At 41.5% G+C, this 20,688-nt stretch overlaps 1 protein-coding gene across 2 annotated transcripts in view; it reads left to right on the top strand.

The window, feature by feature from the left end:
* Positions 1-20,688, top strand: part of MYO16 (myosin XVI) — a 478,842-nt gene that overhangs the window by 330,086 nt on the left and 128,068 nt on the right. For both annotated transcript variants that reach the window (XM_033435062.2, XM_033435063.2), the window contains exons 24-25: positions 15,474-15,549; positions 20,163-20,338. In XM_033435062.2, the coding sequence (XP_033290953.2) occupies positions 15,474-15,549; positions 20,163-20,338 (252 nt within the window). The remainder of the gene's footprint in view (positions 1-15,473; positions 15,550-20,162; positions 20,339-20,688) is intronic.

Below are 20,688 nucleotides of genomic sequence, written 5' to 3'. Positions count from 1 at the left end.
GATATTGAGTATAGTTCCTGGTGCTGTACAATAGGTCCTTGTTGTTTATTTTATATATAGTAGTGTGAATCTGCTAATCCCAATCTCCTAATTTATCCCCCGCCCCTTTCCTCTTTGGTAACCGTAAGTTTGTTTTCTATGTCCGTGAGTCTATTTCTGTTTTCTAAATAAGTTCATTTGTGTCATTTTTTTAGATTCCACATATGTGATGTCATATGATATTTGTCTTTCTCTGTCTGACATACTTCACTTAGTCTGATAATCTCTAGGTCCATCCATGTTGCTGCAAATGGCATTATTTCATTCTTTCTTATTGCTGAGTGATATTCCATTGTGTATATGTACCGTATCTTCTTTAGCCATTCATCTCTTGATGGACATTTTATTATGCAAGTATCTCTGTTTCTATATTCTTTGATAATCCCCAGTGCCTGGGAGAGTATCTGGCACATAAAATGCACCAATACATATTTGATGAATAAATGAATTATTTGATACTTAAAAAATAATTTATTGAATTCATAGGATTTAGTTGAAAAATTACAATAAGGTATAACTAATGATTTTGGAAAATTATTTTTCTGCAAGTTTCGTGGAAACTCTCTTCAGTCGGTATATACCTGACCCGCTTTGTAAGTCTGTTCGTCTTGTATCTTGAAGATATACTAGATGTTCAATAAGTGAAAATTGCATTAAACTGAGTGGTACCAAGCTTTGGAATAAAATTTTGCTTACTAATTATTGTATGTTTGCATTTAAAAAGTATTCTACAAGCACCTAGTAAAATGTCAGTGGTTTTAAGAAAATCTGGAGAGTTTGAGTGAATGGAATCATTTCACTGAGTTCTGATAGCAATGAAGCAAAGCAGAGAAAGCCAGTTGATTAGTTGCCACGTAGCCAAAGCCCTGTGGAATCACGACATTTCCTGTAAAAGCACCTTTATATTTTAAAGCAGGATTTTCCATAATTGGAGTCAATTTTGCGGTTTTATAAAAGTCTTTCATTTCACTGAGATGTACTGAAGAGTCTTAGCCCAAGGACTCCCTGAGGACTCATTCACATGGTAAAGTCTAGATCCTATGTAATTTGTGGCAATATGTCAAGCCATATGCCATTCTAATCATCAGACGTAACTTTGTATACTTAAATTTTGAGCTATTGCATTTTCAAGGAAAGCAGCACTTTCTGCATTTTATAAATCAGGAGATGTAGCAAAGAGCTAATTGGCTTAAAGTCACCAGGCAGGGTCTAGTTTGGACAGTAGGATGAGCAATCCTGAATAGCTCTTTGATGATAAAGTTGATCCCAGAGGAGACCTCAATGGCTTTGGGGTTCGTGGGTTTGTTCGTAGTCTCCTCTTGTCCGGATGGATGTGCTAGAGAGTTCTTATCATCACTTGCCCCTCCATGCCTGGTTTACCTAGTTCTGTTAGTAAAAACATGCCGTATCTCACAGGAAGAACAATCATTACTGCTGGTGATGATATTGACATCCAGCCTCCCGCCCCCAGAGACCCACACACCTGACTGTTCTGCTCTGACTGCGAGACCCTGCCATGTTTCTGAATCTCATTTGGGGCAGAGGCTCAGAAGTCCTTTTAGAAATGTTTAAGCAACATTATTTAAATTATAGCTGACGATCTTCCCTAAACACATTTGAATTTTTCATTACTCATAGGAGTGTGGTGTATTTTCCAATCTCCATTACAGAAATATTTTAAAGTAAATGGGATGAGGCTGTACATGAAATATTAACAGGGTTTCACTAATGAGCATGAATTTGAATTAAAGAAGCTGTGAGTTGTGTGTTTTTTATCATTGTTATTTGTTTTAGCAAATTTTAAACCTTATATGGGGTTACCTGTTTTAGGAATTGCTCTTAAACTTCTTTTAGTGATTTAAATGATGGATAAGCATTAAATCCAGAAGTGTGTCTAATTTTATTGGCTTTTAAAATTAAGAATCTTGAAGGAAAGAAGAATTAGGATTTGGCAAAAGACGTTGGTTCTTAGGAAAGTTGAATTTCCATGAAGGTGATTCCTAAACTCTAATAGGAAATAGTATTTTGAAGTTCCTACATTTTTTTTTTCCTGCGGTACGCGGGCCTCTCACTGTTGTGGCCTCTCCCGTCGCAGAGCACAGGCTCCAGACGCGCAGGCTCAGTGGCCATGGCTCATGGGCCCAGCCGCTCCGCGGCATGTGGGATCTCCCCGGACCGGGGCACGAACCTGTGTCCCCTGCATCGGCAGGCGGACTCTCAACCACTGCGCCACCAGGGAAGCCCTGAAGTTCCTACATTTTAACACGAGCAAAGGAAATCGATTACGAGATAGTAAAGCAATCTGAAGTAATAAAAGTTAAATTCATGAAAACAGAGGTCAAGATTAATAGCTACAAAATATATGACACACATTTGACCTTCTTTGGTGTCTGCTCATAAGGTCTTTGTCTGAACGTTGTTTATTATGATCATTTCTTTTTTGGCATGAAGTAATTCTTTGGGGATCTCAGATAAGCGTCCCATTGTATGACTGGCCTTGATGATTTATACAAATCATCCTGGTGGTGTTGCTCTTACCTAAGGTGATGTGCCTGTGTTTTAGCCTCCTTCTGTTTCCAAACCCATAAGTATCGTCGTGGATGGAACGGTGCCTGCCCCCCACAAAAGACAGGCCCTCCAGGGCTCATGCCTGGAACCTACGACTGGGATCTTATTTGGGAAAAGGCCCTTTGCATATGTAATTAAGTCAAGGATCTTGAGACAGGAAGGTCTTCCTGGATTATCTGTTGAGCTCTAAGCCCAGTGACAAGTATCCTTATAAGAGCGGGGCCGAGGGAGATTTGAGAGAGAAAAGCAAGCGGAGACCAGAGTGGTGCTGCCACAGGCCACCAGAAGCTTGGCGAAGCAGGCAAGGAGGGCAGGGTTCCAGCAGCCCCAGGAAGCCAGTGCACGTGTTCATTGGGTCAGTGTTTACAGACTAGAACAGCAGTGAGGAGTTTTAACTCGTAGCATTGTAGTTTTTTTTTTCTTTTAACACATTTGATCCATTTGAAAATGACTCCTGCATTTCTCCATCTCTATTTTTGCTCACATGGTTTCCTCACCCGTAATGCCCCTTTCCTCTTTCTTTCCAAATCGTACCCATCTTCCCAAGGCCAAGGTCTTGTCCTGATCCGAATTTCCCTGCTCTGTCTCTTCCCTCATCCATAAGCACACCTGATGCTTACCTAGCAGTGTTCAATTTGCAGAGTGCCTGGGAAACATTTTCACCACAACCATCTTTGTAAATATTACTGTGTCGGTTTTCCAGTGAAGTAAGCCTTGGTGGAGTTTAGTGGTTCACCAAATATTATACAGGTATGTGTGAGTCTCCTGGGGGCATCATTACGAAGTCCCCCATCCGGCATGGCTTAAAACCGTGCAAACGTATCCTCTCTCACAGTTCTGGCGGCCGGAGTCTAAAATCAGGTGTCCGCAGGTTGGGTCCCTCCGCAGGCTGCAAGAGAAATCTGTTCGAAGCCTCTCTTCCAGCTTCTGGGCTTTGCCAGCACTTGGTGTTCCTTGGTTTGTAGACACAGCACCAAGGTCTCTGCCTCTGTCTTCACGAGGTTTTCTCTCTGCGTGTGTCTTTGTGTGCCTTTCTCTCCTTTAAGGACACCCGTCATTGGATTTAGGGTCCCCTCCCATCCAGTAGGACCTCGTCTTAACTAATTACCTCCACAAAGGTCTTATTTCCATAAAAGGGCACATTCTGTGGTTCTGGGTGGGCATGAATTTCGGGGTCACACCATTCAACCCACTGCAGACCAGTAGGTCACAATACAGTGTCTCAGCTTTCTCATCCCCCCACCCCCATATCTTTCTCTCTCCACCATGGTATGTGCTGAAATCTTAGTGTTTATTATCTCAGTCATGAAATCTGTGTTGTGTAACAGAGAAGACGCACTGGGGCACTTGGGGCTCCCTTGCTGTGACTTTGAGGGATACACTGACCCTCAGCTAGCATACCCATGGGGTTTGTAATTAAGGGGAATATACTTATGAACCTCGTAAACTTGTTCTGAAGGGTAAGTGGTGGGCAAGCAATCAGTGCAGGTACAACTGTTTGGAGACGTTGTGTCAAAGATGCGAATCCTATTTCCCCAACAACTGCTGAAGGTCTTTCCATGCAGGAATACCACCATATCTGGCAAAATTTTAAACTCATCAATCACAGGTATCGAAGTCCTGAAAATATTTCGGGAATCACCTAATCAACTGGCTGTATTGAGAATACTAGAGGCCCAACTGACTTTCTCAAATTGAGTCATTGGTAAATGTCCTTGATTAGTTAAGAAAGATATTTGTTAATTCTTGTATGTTATAAATGTGCTCACGTTGCATAAATAAATGTTTTATAAATGTGTTAGAATATTTATTTTTATTTATCATGATGTTATTCATAGCGCTTTAGCAGATGATAAGGAATATGTAACCACCAAAGTTATAGTACGGTATTTTCTTGTACTTCCTATCACACTTGAAAGACTTCAGTGGAAGGTAAGTGCAGGAAATTGAGATTGTCTCGATCTATGGAAACTATAATATTAAAAGAAAAAATATTTAGATAAATGTTTCACCTTATGTTAATGTGACATTCTGTTTTTCACTGACTATACAGGTGGTTTTTGTGATGGGTAACGCTGCCTTGATTAAAGAGAATTTTCGTAAAAAATTATATTCTTTACCATTTAGCTTTATGACTAATAGTTTAATCAAGCATACAGGTGTGTGAAGTTTTACTGCAGATTTTTAAAGGTCCTTTCAATATCATTTTCCTTAAGAAAATTGAAGCGCTCTCTGCAATTTACATACATATTCCAAGATGTAATTTACAACAGAAGGAAAATGTATAGCCCATTATATAATGTGCTCGTGGGTGTGTCTTTACAGGGGTGGGGTTTGCTTGTATTCATCAAGGTTCCTTTTCCATCCTCCTAAATCACATCCTGGTGAGGTGGATGAAGTCCTAATCCCAGACTGTAGACCCTGATCATCATCATCATGTCACTGATTTCCACAGGCCTTTCCGGGAACCCAATTACTAAAACATTGCTGATAGGAGTGATGTGTGGAAGAGACTGACTTCTGGCCAGTCTATAAAATACCTGAACTCTTTTTCCCTTCTCCTTGAAAAGGATCTCTACCCCTATTGTGGAATAAATGAAGTTTGAAATATGTCGGTTGAGATTTATGGTGTTGCCCAGACGTCTGAGAAGCAGAGATCTCTATCTCATTGAGGCTGCAGAACGTTCTAGGTGACAGAGGGATGAAAGCCGACCTCTTTGTCCTCAGATGTATTTACATAACATGTATGTGGGTGAAACCTTGGTCCCTTCAATTTCCCTGTGTCACCTGCGTCAGGAACACCTTCTGTAGTTTGTCTCCTGGCCTTCATCTCCAGAGATCGGTGGGGGACACAGTGTTCCCAAGAAGACTCTGAAATTGAACCTTTAAATCAGCGGGAACAGGAGATGAACTCATCAATAGGGAAGTTTCCATTTATTTCCCTCTTTCTTTTCTCCAGGCAGAATCCCCAGACATAACAATGAAACCTGTCTGGTCCAAGCCAAACTGATACTATTAAAGGTTATTTGACAGAGATATTTTGACCCACACAAAGAGAGCTTAATTTACATCTGTATTTGTTCACCTCTTGGGCAAACTTTTAGAAGAATAAAAATTAACTCCCCCAGGCCCCTTGTGCTCCGTTTCTTCCATCAATTTCACCTTTGGCATAAATACATTTTTGTAGACTTAATAAATGTTTCCTTATCCAGAGTTTTATTAGGAAGAGAAAATGCAGGCTCTTATTTAGGGAATCTTACCGTTTTTTTCAAAGATTTAACTGGTTCTTTTATCTTCATGGGTTGACAGACATTTATAAATAGGGAACTTTAGATTTCCTAGAATACTGATATCTTATTGTAAGTTGATTGGTATTTTTTCTCCTTAAAAGGAACCAATGAAGCATGTTCATAAATTTCAGTTGTGGTAATTTTAATTCAATGCCCATATCCAGAATCTAGATATCTAGATAAGGACTCTTAACAGTAATACTATGTGCTTCTAATAACTTTCTCTGTTGATTGGTACTTATCAACTTAAAGTGGATCAGAATGAGGGCAAGCAAAACTATTAGATGGAATCACTTAATGGAAAAGTAAAAAACAGAAGCCTCTGCTTATAAATATTGATGCAAGAGAGAGATCAATTTACCACCACGCATGAAATCCAGACATTTTTCAGCAGACCTCAGATAGAAAGCTGAAACCAGGCATGAAAAATTATCAGACCCATTTATGTTTACTGAAAACGATCTTATTTCTTTTGCTAAAATCCAATCTTTACACACATTCTAATGTGCTATAGTGAACTCAAGAGTCTATCTCAAAAGTTGCCCATTTTTATCAGCTGTGAATCCCACCTCTTTCCTAGCGATTATATTTTGCATCATGTAAATAGCATGGTGGAGAAGGGGGTTATGAATTTGACTGATGAGTGAATTTACTTCCATTCATGTCTCTTTCTAGGAGTTTATATGCTCTCATGATTCAGTTTCGTAGATGACACGGCTCCCATGTCTCTCCAGTCTGTTTCTCTGTGGGCTTCACACCTACAGGTCTACTTTTTAGTATCTCTGCTTGAGTGGCGTCTTCACGTTAACAGATCCAGTGGCTAACTAAACTAAATTCCCAAACACTCTCTCAGCTGACTTCAAAAAAGTAAATAAAACTGATTTGCCTTATTTGTCCCACTTTTCAACTCATGGTAAAATCAGAAACCCAGTTAATTACCAGATGCGAGCTACTCTCTCCCCACTTACCTTAGAATCCAAATAGCCCTCATTTGTATTCCAGCGCCCGAGGTCACATCACCTCCCCCTCTTGGGTCCCTTCAACAGTGTCCTAACACTAACTGATGGCAGAAATGCGAATTATGAATAAAGAGATGAATGAATATCTTTACTTAAAGGCATATGAACTGCTTTTATTTCATTTATCTTCTTGTTTCCCTGGTGACACTGTCCAGAATTAAATGTGATTATTCTGATTCGACTTGTTAATAATAGTCCTGAAACAGTGGCGGTGACGCCTGCCTTCTTTGCCATATTTTTACCTCCCAGTTTACCTCCTTTGGTAGAAGAATAAACTCTGGTTTCTCTTTTAAAAATCAGATCTTCCAGATCGTCTTAGCACTCTTGTTCTTCGTGTACCTGGTAGTTGAATATGCACAACTCGGGAGATGTAATCAGGATTCGATTTTTAGTTTGGGTTCACACCACTTATTAAAATATATTCAGCTGGGACAACCCTTCCTTTTAACCAGAAAAAAACCCAGGCAGCTCTAGCGATATTTCTGGTCTCTTCTAAGTAATAGAAAGTCCTTTATTTGCTTTCATTGGTGCTCGCGGACTCAACTCAGAGACGAGGAGTTTCTGGTCCTGTATAGTGATCAGAACCACGATCTTTAGCTGACCGTCCAGTCCCGTCAAGCCTGAGCCATACAGGAGACACTGTACCGTGGCCTGGAGCATCCTGTTTCTGTCTGTTCTTGTGCTGGGTCCTCTCATTTCATCCCAATATGGCTTCACGCACACAGCTCCTTTCGGTATTTAGGGCTGATGCTGGCTTGGGTGCTTCCATGCGTCCCTGAGATGCTCCCCTGGGAGGCCTTTGAGGCCCTTCCCGTGCCCTTGGTGATGCTGTCCCCCCCAACCCCCCCGCTGGCTGCTCCCCTGGGGCCCTGGTTTCTGACGCTCTCCACCGGACCCCACTCCTCTCAGCCTCACATATAGCCTCTTGGGCAGGATGTAACCCAACTTGGGATTGTGGACCAGATGAGGAAACTTCATCACACCCTTTGTAGTTCATCAAAAAACGTAATATGTCCTGCTCTCCACTTTCTGGAGCTGACACACAGCGGCCCTTCCTCTTGCAGCAGGGCTGTGCCTTCCCTCACACGCACCCCATCCTTCTGCCCATTTCTGACTCTGTGCTACTTAGTGGGGGTCGATCACCCATTCCCAGTGTCTCCCTAAGTGCTGGGACATTGTCCAAGTGTATGAGGGCGTTCCATGAAGTCTCCTCCCTCTTGGTTTAGGTGCTGGGGGAAGAAACTGTGTAAAAGTATTTATGGCCCTATTTGCCTGCTGTATAAAGCAGTCACTGCTCTGCCCTCAAATTGGTGTGAGAGCAATAGATCCATAGACCCATAGATAGACAGAGATGTCCAAGTCAAATACCGTCCTTAGAGAAATATGTACACACACACACATATATAAGGGCAATATCAATGCCGCCAGAAGCACACGTAAACCATCCGTGCTGTAGTCTGGGATGTCCTGAAATGCCTCAGTTATCACTGAGGGTAGCTTCATTAGAGGAAGTTGAACTTTTAGCACTTAACCGCATGGAAATACAGATTTCCACATCGGAACTACATTAATTAGGTGATACTATAATTAGCAATTCAGTTTGTCCTTTACATTTTGCCTTGCGAGGTAGAGTGTCCACTCTGGAAAAGGCTCTCATCCTAATGCAGTGTTTTATATGTTACTATGGGTAACGTCTCAGCCCAGTAGGAGAAGGAAGGACAAAGAAGACGCAGGAAGTCTAGGTAGCGAATCCCTAAGTGATGCCACAGAAGGCTCTCCTAAGAATTCTCCACCCTTGTTTTCCCACTCAGGTGGTTTCCTGTTGGCCTCCTGATTCTGGCCTGAATGGAGAGTTGGTTGTGACATTTACGTTTCTAGCCTACAGTGACATGCTCTATTTGTTTCCATTTCTTTTTCTCTAACCTGTGAGGCCTCGCTGCAGGTACGCTGAGACCCCCCCGCTCGCTGCACGTGGTTCATTTCACGGGCTGCGATGCCATCTCCTTGCACCCTCAGTCTTCTCGGAACGAGTAGTTTTTATCGCGCTGTCTGCATCCATCCTTCCGCCCTTCTAGGACTGCCTTGCTCTCCTGGCTTTCCGTCCTACCTTCAAGAGCTTCGTTATCTCTCGTCAGGTGTTCTGAACAGTGATGAACACGGTATCTCTCCTTGTCCTTTTGAGCTGCAGAGCAGGTAGAAGCAGCTGAGCTGTCAGCACCAAGACAGGAATAGACAGAGCGAGAAATTGGGGCTGGTGGAGGTCAGCCGGGGTCTAGCCTGAAAAAGAAACTGCTCCACATTTTCAGGCAGAAGAAAAGGAGTACAGGGATTCGGTTCCCCAGGAAAAGTTGAGACAGATGGGAGACGATGAGGTGACCCAGAGACGTGTGAAGCAGCTGCCTCCTCTGAGGCTGGAGATGGGAAGGGAGGAGACTGTTCTACGGGGAGTGGAGCTGAGGGCAGCTGGTGGGAGCATGGCAGACTGGCACACCTTCCTTGACCTCGCATGGCCCTCCGCCCGTGTGCCAGCGCCTGGAGCGGGGCTGATGAGACCACAGACGTTAGGATGTTAGGCCCCAGCTCGGGCAGACCCCATGCTTTGCTTATCCAGGTGGAGTAAGCCAACTGCTCTCGCTTTAATTCAGGGGATTCAAATCAGAGATGGCGGATGGAGCCGTTTCCCGGCGCGCGCCTGCACTTCAGTTTCCTTGGAGACGAGCCAAACCTGAGCCTGACAGCCTCCAGTTGGGAAGACAACGCATGTGCTCTGGCCTTTCGTAACTTTTCTTTGTGGACCCGGGAGACTAAGTATCTTGATGGACTGTGATTCACACCCATGATGAAAGTTTTATAACCCCTGTTTTTATATACAGCGAACGTAATTTTTCTTTTAATTGTATGTATTGCAGTGCCGGAGCGTTACAGCAAGCACATCCAAAAAGGGAGCGCGTGGCCGCGGTCCCTAGCTTACACCCTTCTCCCTGGGCATCCTCACCAAAGCGTTTAGATGCGTGTGCTAACTGCTGAAACGTGAGGAAAATGCTCAATTTCCTTTGGAGCCATTTTATTGAACAGAATCATTCCAAAGGAAATCTTTGACTACATGACAATTCCCTTTAAGATTTGTATGGACCTGTATGCATGTAAATTTCTCTGTTACATGCATGAGGGATGCTGTCTCTTATAGCATGAATCCTTAAGAGGAAAAAAAAAATAACACCTGAGTTTCAGTTATGTAAAGACGGAGGGGGAAAAAGAGCCTTTATCCTGGCCTCTATCTTTTGTGCTTTCAAGTTTTTTCTCCTTTCATCCCCCAAACAATAAACCAGCAGGAAAAGGAGGGGTGGGGCTGAGAACAGAGGAGCTGTCTTGAGTGACCTAGAAAGGCCCATGCCTGAAACCTGCTCCTGCCATTCCAGCAATGCCCGCTACGTCCCTCCCGAGTGGCACAGCTGAGACAGGACAGGCCTGATCTGTCGCCCTGGCATCACAGACTCACAGAGCTAGGGTGATTCCTAGGGTACATTGAGTTTTTCTCCTTGCTGTTTTCCCATTCATACAGATTCCTCTGTCCATTTAACTAGGCTGAGGCTCACTGCCCTTTGAATCACCAGGAGCCCAATGGGGTGGCAGTAGAGAGGCACGTCAACCCCTTCCACCTGCTCACCCTGCAGCCAGGGAAGTGCGCCTGGAGGCCCAGTGGAGACCCAGAACTCCTGCCCACCCAGCGGCAATGAGAATCCCCTCTTCTTTTGTGTCAGAGGAGGTTGAGCGGGGACCCCGAATTCTCCACTTGACAGTAATGAGTCTGTGCCTGTCTTCCCCTGCTGAGTCAACTAACCAGAAGGTTAAGTGGGAAACTTCAACGACCTCTTCTCAATTGATAGAACAGCTTTGTGGGAAATCAGAAAGGATGTAGAAGAACTCAACACCATCAACCAATGGGATCTGCTCACTTATAGATGTGTAAACCAAGAGAAGCAGAATTATTCTTTTCAAGTCCATGCTTCAAGAAAGACTATATTCTGGACCATAAACCAAACCTAAAATTCCGAAGGATTGAAATTATACAGACTGGGACTTTCCTATCACAATGGACTCCAACTAAAAATCAAGAAGAGCAAAATAACAGGAAAATCTCCAAATACCTGGAAACTAAAAAATGCCCTTCTAAATAATCCATAAATCAAAAATGAAGTTTCAAGGGAATTCAAAAATATGTTGAACTGAATGAAAATGAAAATACAACATATCAAACTTTTGAGACAGGCCTAAAACAGTGCCAAGAGGAAAATTTATAGCACTACATACACATATTAGAAAAGAGGAAAGTCTCAAGTCAGTAATCTAAGCTTCCACCTCAACAACCTAGAAGAAGGAAAGTAAAACAAACCCAGAACAAGCAAACAAAAGGCAATCCAAGAGCAAACCGAGAGCAAAATGCGTGGAATTTTTTTAAAAATAGAGAAAATCAATGAAACAAAGAGTTGGTTCTCTTAAAATAACCATAAAAATGACAAACCTCTAGTAAGGAATGACAAGGAAAAAAGAGAAAAGACTCAAATTGCTAATATCAGGAATAAAACAGGAAATATGAATACAGACCCTGCAGTCAACAAAAAGATCAAAAGGGAATAAATACTACAAACAACCATCACATATAAATTTGATGACTTAGATGAACTGGACCAGTTCCTCAGAAAACACAAATGACCTCAATTCACCACATATGAAATAGAGTCCTGAGTCTTCCCTGCGCTGATGTCAATATCCTGCTGGTGATGGTTTTGTCCGATGTTATCACTGGCGGGAATGGGGTAAAGGGTCCACCGGCTCTATCGCTGTTATTTCTTACAACGGTGAATCTACAATTATCTCAAAATTAAAAGTTTAAGAAGTATTTAAAGGTGATGGGAGCAGGTTATCTATGGACATAATAAACTGGCATGAGTGGATATCATTTATTTAGATTTTCTAGTTGCCTTTGACAAGGCCAATACCAAACTTTATTGGATTGAGGAAATCATCATGATTAAAAGACCAAGTCTGGAAACAGATTGTATTTTACCCTTAAAAAGAAAAAATAAACCCATCTCAGATGTATGTGCACACATATGTGTGTTGTGTGCATGTATTTCTCAGCTCGTCCCCTGAAAAGTCCGAGAAACACTGACTAGCTTGATAATACTATGCTATTGTGCACCTCTAGGTCTCTAATTACAATTTTCCTGTAAAATATGAAAGGGCTCCTTGAGGAAATACTTGATTCCAGATTTGGGACCAGGGAAAAAAACACATGATATGGAACCATGTGTTATTAGCATTCCACTAATGCCAAGTTTATGTAACACAGAGTCGTTAGCATTATTGTATTAATTATGATAAAATAAGCTATCTTGGGGGGTAATGTCTAATACTTCTGTTGAGCTGTCAACTCAAATCCTGTCAGGACTGTAATCATCCCTGTCTTAGGAATAGGCTCAGAAGCTCTTAAGCTTGGAATGCCTTTGCAGAATATTAATTTAACACATAAAGAAAGACTCAAAGAGCTAAAGCAGTTTTCCCATTGTCACAAAATAATTAAGCTCACCTGCTTCAAGACTTATTAATTTTATATGAAGTAAAAACTTTTGCCCAACGCCATGCTTCCTACAAGCACCAAACTGCCCTTCTCGAGTGTTTGCACTTGTATGGATTTTGTTAAATATCTTTTCCACGTAACTTCTCTAGCTGGTGTCTCCAACTGGGAGGTTTTGAACTTTAGTTTTAATGGGAGACCTTTAGCTTTTTGTCTAACTCTCCAAGTACAACCAGGACGCCATTCATGAGGACTTCCCAGAGCACATGATCTTGTGATAATGAAAGACTCATCAACATAATCTTAAATAAAAAGGGGAAGCTCAACGTTATGCTATATGTGGTCACAATGTAATGAAACCTTTTTGTTCATTTCACCAAACATTAAATGAATCTTCCCAGTGGACAGAGCATTTTGCTTGTTGCTGCAGAGACAGAGCTGAGCAAATCCATAGTCACTCCCTCAAGGTACAGCAGGAAGGCCCATCACAAAGCAAGACACGACAGGAGCAAAGACAGGCAAGGAATGTACTTAGAAAAAATCAGGTAGTCCAACTGTGTGTGTGTGTGTGTGTGTGTGTGTGTGTGTGTGTGTTTACTTCAGAATCATCAGATGCCCGTGAAAAGAAGAGGCTAGAATTATAGATTGGAACCATACAGAGGAGGACCCTACACTGCAGGCTCAGCTCTGGGACATTAAATAACTTGCCAGAGTCCATATAGATGCAGAGCAGCTTAGCTGGGTGTCTGTGGTCTCTGGGCACTGCTGTCTCTAATACAGGAAGGCGTGTAGAAGCCAAACTCCAGGTTAAGGTTTCTCAACCCCAATCCCATGGTCATTGGGGGCCAGATACTTCTTCACTGTGGAGCTGTCCAGGGCACTGTAGGACGCTTGTAGCATCCCTGTCCTTCCAGCCCTTCAGTTGTGACAAACGCAGAAGACTCCAGGCACTGAAAGTGTCACCATCATCCCTGGTTGAGAACCACTGCTCTAGATGATGTAAAAATTGTTTATATTCAACCATGTGTAATATGTAACGTGATATATAGCTTACATTTTAATATTGGCAAGCCATGTTCTGGCCTAGGGGCAAACTGGATAATTAGATGATTGAGAAGTATCTTAAAGTTGTTTAGTTGTTTGCCTCTTAGCTCAAGCAGTCTTCTGATCCAAATTCATGTTGGAAGATCTGGGAATCTGCAGGGTATCTTGGGATTTCTGTGCCGTTTAGGCTCTTGTGACAGCAAAGAATAAAATCCCAGCAAGGCTTTATTGTAAGGTTGACACAGTTAGGCATTAGAACTTGAAAACCCGCTAGGAACCAAGACTCACTGGGGGTCATCTGGCCTTTTTCTTGCTTCCTCTCACTGGCCACTCAGCCTCTTTCTCATGGATTCTTTCTGTCTAGTTCCATCTTGCTGCCAATGAGACAATCTCCTCTGGGCCATCCAGTTAAAATTCCCCAAGGAGTCGGGTGACTGTCACCTTCACTGGTCTAACCACCCACACTCCCTCATGGTGATGCAGAACAAAGAGACATCACTGACCAGCTGCCCTCCTTGGGGTCAGTCCTGGTCTACGCGGGGTAAAGGACAGCCTGTGACACCCAGCCGTGGCGAAGCAGCAGCAGCTGTTGAACCCGATGAGCCTTGTGGCTGTTCTGACCCTCTGGACCCCACTTGGGAGCTCACACTTAGCTGAGGCTGAGAGAGACAATAAAACCACGTCTCTCTTCAAAAATCAAGTCTCCCCGGCCAGATGGGAATACCAGCAAAACCAGACAAGAAAGTCATTTAAATATGTTCGTAAGTAAACTGTGACAGAAAAAAAAACTGTTCTTTGAATAATCCAGAATTAATTGTTTCCTGAGTTTTCTTTGTTTTAAGGACTTCAGATTTTATTCACTGCTTAAATGCTCCAAAGGAATGCTTTTTTTTTTTTTTTTACTGAAGTGTAGTTAATTTACAATGTTGTGTTAGTTTCAGGTGTACAGCAAAGTGATTCAGTTACGCATACATGCATATATATGTACATATCTGTTCAATATCTACTCTTTTTCAGATTCTTTTCCATTGTAGGTTATTACAAGATATTGAGTATAGTTTTCTGTGCTCTACAGTAGGTCCTTGTTGTTTAGTATTTTCTATATAGTAGTGTGTATCTGTTAATCCCAAACTCCTGATTTATCTCTCCCCACCCCAGCTATCCACTTTGGTGACCATAAGTTTGTTTTCTACATCTGTGAGTCTATTTCTTTTGTAAATAAGTTCATTTGCTATCATTATTTTAGATTCCACATATAAGTGACATCATACAATATTTGTCTTTCTCTGACTTACTTCACTCAATATGAGAATCTCTAGGTCCATCCATGTTGCTGCACATGGCACTATTTAATTCGTTTTTATGGCTGAGTAGTATTCCACTGTATATATATACCACATCGTTTTTATCCATTCACCTGTCAGTGGACATTCAGGTTGCTTCCGTATCTTGACTCTTGTAAATAGTGCTGCTGTGAACATTGCATGTATCTTTTGGAATTAGAGTTTTCTCTGGATATATGCCCAGGAGTGGGATTGCAGGATCATACGGTAGCTCTATTTTAAGTTTTTTAATAAAGACAGCGCTCCGTTTCTCAAACTGACGCCTCATTTCCTTCCCTCCCAAGGTGTCATGAAGTCTTCCTACTTGGTTTAGAGAGTTTTCTGAGCAGGTGAGGGTTTCTCAGAATAAACAGGCTATGATGGCTCTGAGTCAGCACCCCTTTCTCCTAAACTCGCGATTGGAGGAGGGCCCCGGCGATCAGAGCCTGGGAATGGGAGCTTTGAACTTGCCTGTAGCGAGAACTCTAAGACCTGAAGACACTGCTCTTATGAATAATTTAAAACTGCCGCTGAGTCAAGTTATTCTTTAAAGGAAATTACTTTCGTGGTCATGTTTAACCATTAGTAATTATGCTACTTTCTTTTATTATAGGTAATGTATGAAATTGTTGGAGCAATTGAAAAAAATAAAGACTCCCTTTCACAGAATCTTCTATTTGTAATGAAAAGTAAGTGTTCCCCGTACGGTTAAAATGCCACACATTCTTTATGTCTCTGTCTCTGAACATGGCCCTATAAAATATGCCACCAGCTAAGGATAATTGAACTATCTTTCGTGTTCTAATGCCCAGAATAATAAGGAATGGAGCTTGCCATGCTACACACTGGTTACAATTTAATTTAGAGTCTAGTAGAAACCATAATTTAACTAAGCTTTTAGCAGATAGAAATATAAAACACCTTCACCAGTTTGGCGTGTGAATATAAAGAAGCTCTTGTGTGAAGACTGATGAAGATGCACATGGCTTCCATACAGCAGGGTGAATTTCATTACTTAAGATGACTCTGGAGCACATCTAAGGGTGGTATTTTATTCTTGTGTACTTTCAGCTATAAAAAACTAATGCCTACAAAGTAAAATGAGGGTACAAATTGATATATACATACACACATGCATATACGTATATATCCATATAAATTTATAGGTGACATCTACTTAGTGAACCTTAGTACTTTATATACATATCTCTATACATATATCTATAATTCTATACTATATGTAAAACGATGTACTGGGTTTATATGTGGTATAATTATATATATCTCTGTATTTACATATAGAGCTATAAATTTACATATATGTATAGTTCTATCTCCTCTAGTAATTATTTTCTTAGTAGAAGTTCTGCAGTGATTCACATTTTCTTACTAACCTCTTCAACGAATTAAAATGTATCATCTTTGTGCTTTAAGTTGCTCTAAGTGAGATGGAGCCATTTATCATTCCTGGGAAAAGAAGCATATCATAGCCTTTCATGAAATAGTTGGATGCCTTTGAGCTGGAAATAAGACATCCATATCACTTCCGGCTGGAGGAATATATTTACCTTAAATCAAATAGTAGAGTTGCAGTATATTGCTTTTCATGGGGAATGACTCTGCTTGCCTCTCAGAATGTATGATTATTGAGTTCTCTTAAAGGCTGAGACTAATGATAAAAACATGGACTTGGAATAATACTGTGTAAAAAGAAAGAAGTGAGATAATTGATCTTCTTGATTATCACTGGAAGTATCTTCCTTCTAGTTTTCAAATATTTGGACTTTCATTCATAACATACTTAAAATTGTATAACTTACATAAAATCCATGTATTTTATGAAGAACTAATATACAGCATGTTTTCAAAGTTGGCACTAGGCCTCCTTTTTTTTGTATTTCACGGAGACGGAATATGTATTTAGAAAGAAAACATGATGGCTTCAGATACTGCAATTCTGCTTATCTTAACAGAGTCCCTATATCTTAAAGTCATTCTTTTGTGTATGCTTGCTAACAAGTGCCAAGAGAAAACAGGCGTATCTTATTTTATTCTAAATATTTTAGACTATACATACATCTGAGCAAGACGACAAAAATTGCAACGTGCCCTTATGTGTTCATATAAGAGGTGCGAAGCATTTTCTGCAGAGGGCTAGAGAGTAAATATTTCAGACTCTGCGAGCCGTAAGTTCACTGTTGCAACTACTCAACTCTGCTATGATAATGAGGAAGCAACCGTAGACAATACAGATGGATGTGGCTGTATTTCAATAAAACTTTATTTACAAAACCTGTGGCCTGTGGATTTGGCCCACAGGCCACAGTTGCTCACCCGTTCTATCACACAAGCAAAGATGCATGGTTGTGATAGTATTTTATGAATCTATGGAATGTTTTGGCACTGCAAATAGTTATTAAAAGCAAGTGTAATTTATAGATAATAGTGGTAATTCCTGTCTCCAGGCACCTTGCTAAGTACTCTGCTTACAGCATCTGATTTAATTCTCATATTATCCAAAAGCTCCCAGGTGTGGAAGGAGGCAGGGTCTGTGGCAGGATCCCTACAAATCCAGCTGTGTCTGTGACACCCCTGACCAGTGCAGACAGGGAACTGGGTGGCACAGCTCACACAGACAGTGCCCTCGTTGATGCCCAAGATGGGAAATCAAGTCCACTTGACTCAGAAAGAAGCAGGTACAGTCCAGACTCTTAAGTCTACTTATGAGTAGAGGAGATTTTACTATTTATTGTCAGTGATGCTGTTGGCATTTCTGCAGACCTGCTCATAGACTGTGGGTACCTCAGTTAGCTCAGCCCGTTTTACGGGCAGAAAGGCGCCCAGTGCATTGTGTCTGGAGCCCAGAGAGGGATGCTTCCCATTGCAACGTGTATACAGGGTGACATGAAGAAAAATGCCTGCAGCAAGTGACTCCTAGAAATAGGGAAGGGAGGCCAAAGCTGTCTCTTCGCTAGGGACTTCCTTCTCAGGCTCTAGGTGGCAACACGATGGCCGAATTTCTCTTTTTAATGTGCCGAGGAACCTGCTCTCACCTCCCACTGGCTCAGCTTATGGGCCGGGCTCTACTGTTAGAGGTGAGGCCTGATGGCATCTCCATCGTAGGGGGATGCTACCCCTGCTTTACCTTCATGCAGCCTGGGTGTGTGATCCAGAGAAAGGACAGAAACAGGTCACTTACATGTTTCGGTTCATAGTTATGTCTAGTGTTTATAGATGTAGTAAAGCCTTTTTCCGCAGTTATGGGAGTACCAAGTTGCACTATTTATCTGTGGTTCCGTCCATCCACAGACTAGCTAGAAATATAAATAATATTTTTAATTAAGTTACATAGGCCATGGTATTATATGTTTATTGTTTCACTGTTTTTAAATGATTTCAAACTTAAAGTCACAAAATCAGTACAAGGAACTCCCGTGTGCTCTTTTCCCAGATTGACTTTTTTCATTTCCTTTCTCCTTTTCTCTCTCACTCTCTCCTTCCTTCCATCTCCGTGTGTGCGTGCATGTGTATGTACGCACACTCTCTGAGCCACTGGAGAATGGCCAAAAGTGTCTTTGTGCCTAAATACTTTGCTCCCTATCCTAAGACCAAGGACATGATCGTAGATATCCTCAGTAAATTATCAGACTATTAAACATTGATATGATACCGATATCTAATTCAGAGTTTATGTAACACTTTACCAATTATCCCACTAATGTCTTTCATCATCATTTTTCTCCCAATTCAGGACGATTTGCTGAGTTTACTTGCCATTTCTTGTCAGTCTTCTTTAAGCTGGGACATTTCCTCAGCTTTCCTTTTTCTTCATCACATTAATATTTTAAGAAGTGGAAGCCCAGTTTGGTCATTATTTTGATACTAAAATTGCCCAAGACTTGGCCAGTGAGAACCCCTCCAAGCTAGTTCCTATGTCCTTTTGACAGGTTCTCATGTCTGTTGGGGTACTTTCTTACATTCTGGCTTTCCAAAGTGTTCCAGGATCTTCTACCTTGCCTCAGATCCAGAATTGGCCACTTATCCAAGAAGACTTGATTTATTTTAGAAGTGAATGGTGTTAAGAAACACTAAGAAATGGGGGCAGGGTGAGCTCATTGCTACTGGCGTGTCATTGCTTTTAGATCCTTTCAGAACTAGGAAATTTAAGATATAGGCATAGATTTTGCATATATATGTGTGTGTGTATATATAGATATAGATATGGATAGATATATCGCAGTATATTATTGTGATACCTATAATTTCCAGCCAACACCACAGGGCTCCTTTTTGCCTTCCTGTAATCCATAATTGTATCTCCCTTCTCTGACCCTCCTCCTAGCTCCCTATTTGTTTATTCATATAGCGACTATTCACTCAAGGCACTGCTAATAAATACATTAGCTGGGCAAACAAAATAATCTGAGTGCAGAAATGGTGGAAACCAAACCACTTTGCTCCTGAACGCTGCCAGCTGTCCGATGAATGATTTATGCATGTTACATCACACTTTAATCTTGCGGGAATCCACAGAGTAGGTACTCGGGTGGTTATTTCACAGAAAAGGAAATTAAGGCTTAAAAACTGTCTACATACAGATAGAAGTAACCCAAGAAACATGCCTTCTAGATCCTTAACTGTCACAGACATGGTTTTCACTTTGCTATTCAAATGTGTCCATCCATTGATGAGCCCATTTCTCCCTGAGGTGTCAAGAAAGACATATGGACCCAGAATTACCAGAATTTTTATAACCTAACACCTAATATATCAACTTGCTTTCATCTTTCCAGCTTAACTGGATCAGAAAAAGAGGCACTTTTCTCCCTAACAGCTGAGACAGCTGAATGAGACAGGGGCTCCCCAATGTCTGCATTCCACTCGGAGAGAGATTCTTCCTGGGGACGTGTGTCCCCAGCAGTTATTTTCCTGGAATGGAGAACTGCTGACCAAGACCATTTCATGACTTGGTCAAGTGCACTGAGGCCCCTTAGGTCTGAGCAGGTCCGATCCGGTTCTGGCTGTAAGAGCCACTCAGTTCTAGAGCAAGGGATTCAGGGCTCAGGTGGGGGACGTGAGAGCATGGGATCTGGCCCAAGGGCAAAAAAAGATCAGAATTCATCGAACAGCGTGATGAGTAGTGGGGAAAATGAAAAAGAGGCAAAAGGAAAGGTAGACTCCTAAATTCCCTCCCCACTCAGAATGTTTTAGTGGTTAGAACGCTCGGATGACGTGTGAGCTTAACGCTTGCATGAATTACGATTTTAATGCCGCTTACAATCTTCATTTATTTATTTCCTAGCTAGTGAAAATGTCATGATCAATCATTTGTTCCAGTCGAAACTGTCACCAACAGGAGCCCTCGTACCTTCCTCTCCTTCTTTTAAATTCAGAGGACATAAATCTGCCTGGCTCAGTAAGAAAATGACAGCTTCTTCACTGATTGGAGAAAACAGGAATTATCCAGAACTTAGTAAGGTAGGAGTTTTTATGACTCGTGTCTGGTTGTTTTGAAGTTTGCTTATTAGCACATTTGCTTCTTCTTTTAAAGAAAAACAAGCACAATCCTCAATGCTCATGGAAATAAATTGATATTTTAATTGAAAACATTAAAGGAAAGACTGCTTACCTAAAGTACAACCCTCTGAGAGAGGACAGTTATAAGAAAGTGCAGTGGAGTGAAAATTTGACAGCAAATAGAGTATCAGTCATTTTAGTTGTTGTCTGTGCAGCACCCTTTTTACATCTCATCTCTGTGACTGTCTTTTTGATGAATGGGAGGTAACTTCAGGGACAGTAGGATTAAAGGGGATAAACTGAGCTACCTT

This window comes from Orcinus orca, chromosome 18 (assembly GCF_937001465.1).
Source record: "Orcinus orca chromosome 18, mOrcOrc1.1, whole genome shotgun sequence".
NCBI lineage: Eukaryota > Metazoa > Chordata > Mammalia > Artiodactyla > Delphinidae > Orcinus > Orcinus orca.
The sequence above is the reverse complement of the archived record's forward strand: the minus strand, read 5'-3'. Positions and strand labels throughout refer to the sequence as shown.